This window comes from Echinops telfairi, unplaced genomic scaffold (genome assembly GCF_000313985.2).
Source record: "Echinops telfairi isolate 266 unplaced genomic scaffold, ASM31398v2 ScPeMD7_1;HRSCAF=3_0, whole genome shotgun sequence".
Taxonomy (NCBI): domain Eukaryota; kingdom Metazoa; phylum Chordata; class Mammalia; order Afrosoricida; family Tenrecidae; genus Echinops; species Echinops telfairi.
The window spans coordinates 2,864,057-2,865,944 of NW_022103896.1; the positions used below are offsets into that span (position 1 = coordinate 2,864,057).

Sequence of the window (1,888 nt, forward strand, 5' to 3'; positions counted from 1 at the left end):
GCCGTGCACCTAGCTGCCTTGTGGCACAGGTCCCAGCAGAACGGGTGTGCGGAGTGCCTTACCCGAGACCACGGGTGTCCACGCGAAGCCCTGGCTGTGGGTGGGAGCCCACCTCTGGGTCTGAGAGATGCTCTGAGTGGTCTTGGGAATCGAACAGACAAATTTGGTACCCCTACTCCGCCCCAACTCTCCCCACTCACCGATCTCCTTGGAGCTCCGGGCATGAGCTACCTAACAGGCGGCCGTCTTTCCCCGTCCCTCCCTGGCACTATTTTTTAATGCATCATCTCGATTTATCCCTAGGGAGTCTTTGGTAGGTACTATTCTCTATTGCACTGCGCACATCCTCTGCACAAGTCCCCTGTAGGGTGTTGACAAGAAAAGGACTTTAGTGTGATATCTGAGATACGAGTCACGACATTTTCAGTTGTCTCATATGCATGTGAAAGTTGGGCATGGAATCAGGAAGACTGAAGGAAGACCGAAGAAGAGTCAATACACCTGAGTTGTGGTGCTGACGAGGAATGTTGGAAGTCCCACGGACTGCCAAAAGAACAGGCAAATCTATCTCGGAAGGAGTATAGCGCACGCACGTGTGCATTAGCGGCACAGATGGAGACTTGGTCTCACGTACTTTGGGCATGCTGTCAGGAGAGGCCAGGCCCTCGAGGAGGACATCTCGCTCAGTAAAGTGGAGTGCCCGCGGGCAAAGAGGAAGGCCCTCCAGGAGGTGTGTTGACATGGTGGCCGTAACAATGGGCTCAAGCATAGGAACAGTCGTGAGAGATGATGTCTCATCACCCGTGTCCTCCCTCTGCCATCCGAGTGGAAGGGGTGGGGGGAGAAAGCCATCAGATTTCACCGAGTTCAGGTTTTGTGTCAAAAGTGTTGCTTTGCCAGTCATGGTTTGGTTTAGCCAGCCGTGCAGATTGAGCTCAGAGAGCCAGCGGGCTTGGAGATGGCAGACCACAGCAGGGAAGCAAGAGCCTCATGGGTTTCTGTGGCCTCCCAGTACATGCAAAGGTGCTGCTGGTGCCCCTGTGGTTCATGAGAGGAGTAAGCACTGGGCTGTTGATCTTCGGGTTGGTGGTTCGAACCCATCAGCCACTAGGAAGGAGGTAGATGAGGCTGCCTGCTCCTGTACTGATGCACAGCAGTTCTGCACCGTTGGGTGGTGCTGCGAGAGGCAGGGAGACACAAAGTGAACCCAGACCCTTGGAGAAATGGAGCCATAGACTGTGTGCCCCATAGTGTGGGGCAGACACAGACCTGAGAGTGGTCAAGACGCAGCATCTGCAGAGCAACTTAGACAGATAGATGCGGCCTGCCGGCCTGCTGTGTCAGCTCCCAGAGGGCAGCTCTCAGGGATGCTGGCGCCCCTGGAGTAAAACACCTGCTTTCTCCTGGTCCCTTGTGGCCACTCACCTTCCCAGAGTTTCTGCCAGAGGACGGACTCATTGGACCACCCAGGGTGGGGGCAAGAGTTTTGTTTTTAGTCAGAAGAAAACCCTGGTGGCGGAGTGGTTACCCGTTGGGCTGCTGGCGGCAAGGGACCACCCGCCCCTCTGAGGGACAAAGATGATGTTTTCTGCTCCTGAAAAGGTTTACAGCCCCAGAAACTCACGGACAGTTCTTCTCTGTCTGGTAGGGTCGCTGTGAGGTGGAATCGGCTCGATGGCAGGGAGGTTTTTATGGTTTTGTGTGGTTCCTGTTACTTGCATCTAACGAGCTCTTACTTGGTCCTTGTTTAGAGAAGAAAGACGTGACTCAGAGCCTGGAGAACTACACGTCCAAGTGTCCTGGGACCATGGAGCCCCTCACCCTGCCCGACGGCCTCACCCTGCCCCCCGTGCCCTTCACCAAACTGCCCATCGTCAGGTGAGCCCGG

At 55.5% G+C, this 1,888-nt stretch overlaps 1 protein-coding gene across 1 annotated transcript in view; it reads left to right on the plus strand.

Moving 5' to 3' along the window:
• The window catches only part of TRAPPC9 (trafficking protein particle complex subunit 9), a 313,018-nt gene that overhangs the window by 68,078 nt on the left and 243,052 nt on the right, over window positions 1–1,888 (plus strand). Inside the window, exon 10 of the mRNA XM_045286911.1 lies at window positions 1,752–1,878. Within this exon, the coding sequence (XP_045142846.1) occupies window positions 1,752–1,878 (127 nt within the window). The remainder of the gene's footprint in view (window positions 1–1,751; window positions 1,879–1,888) is intronic.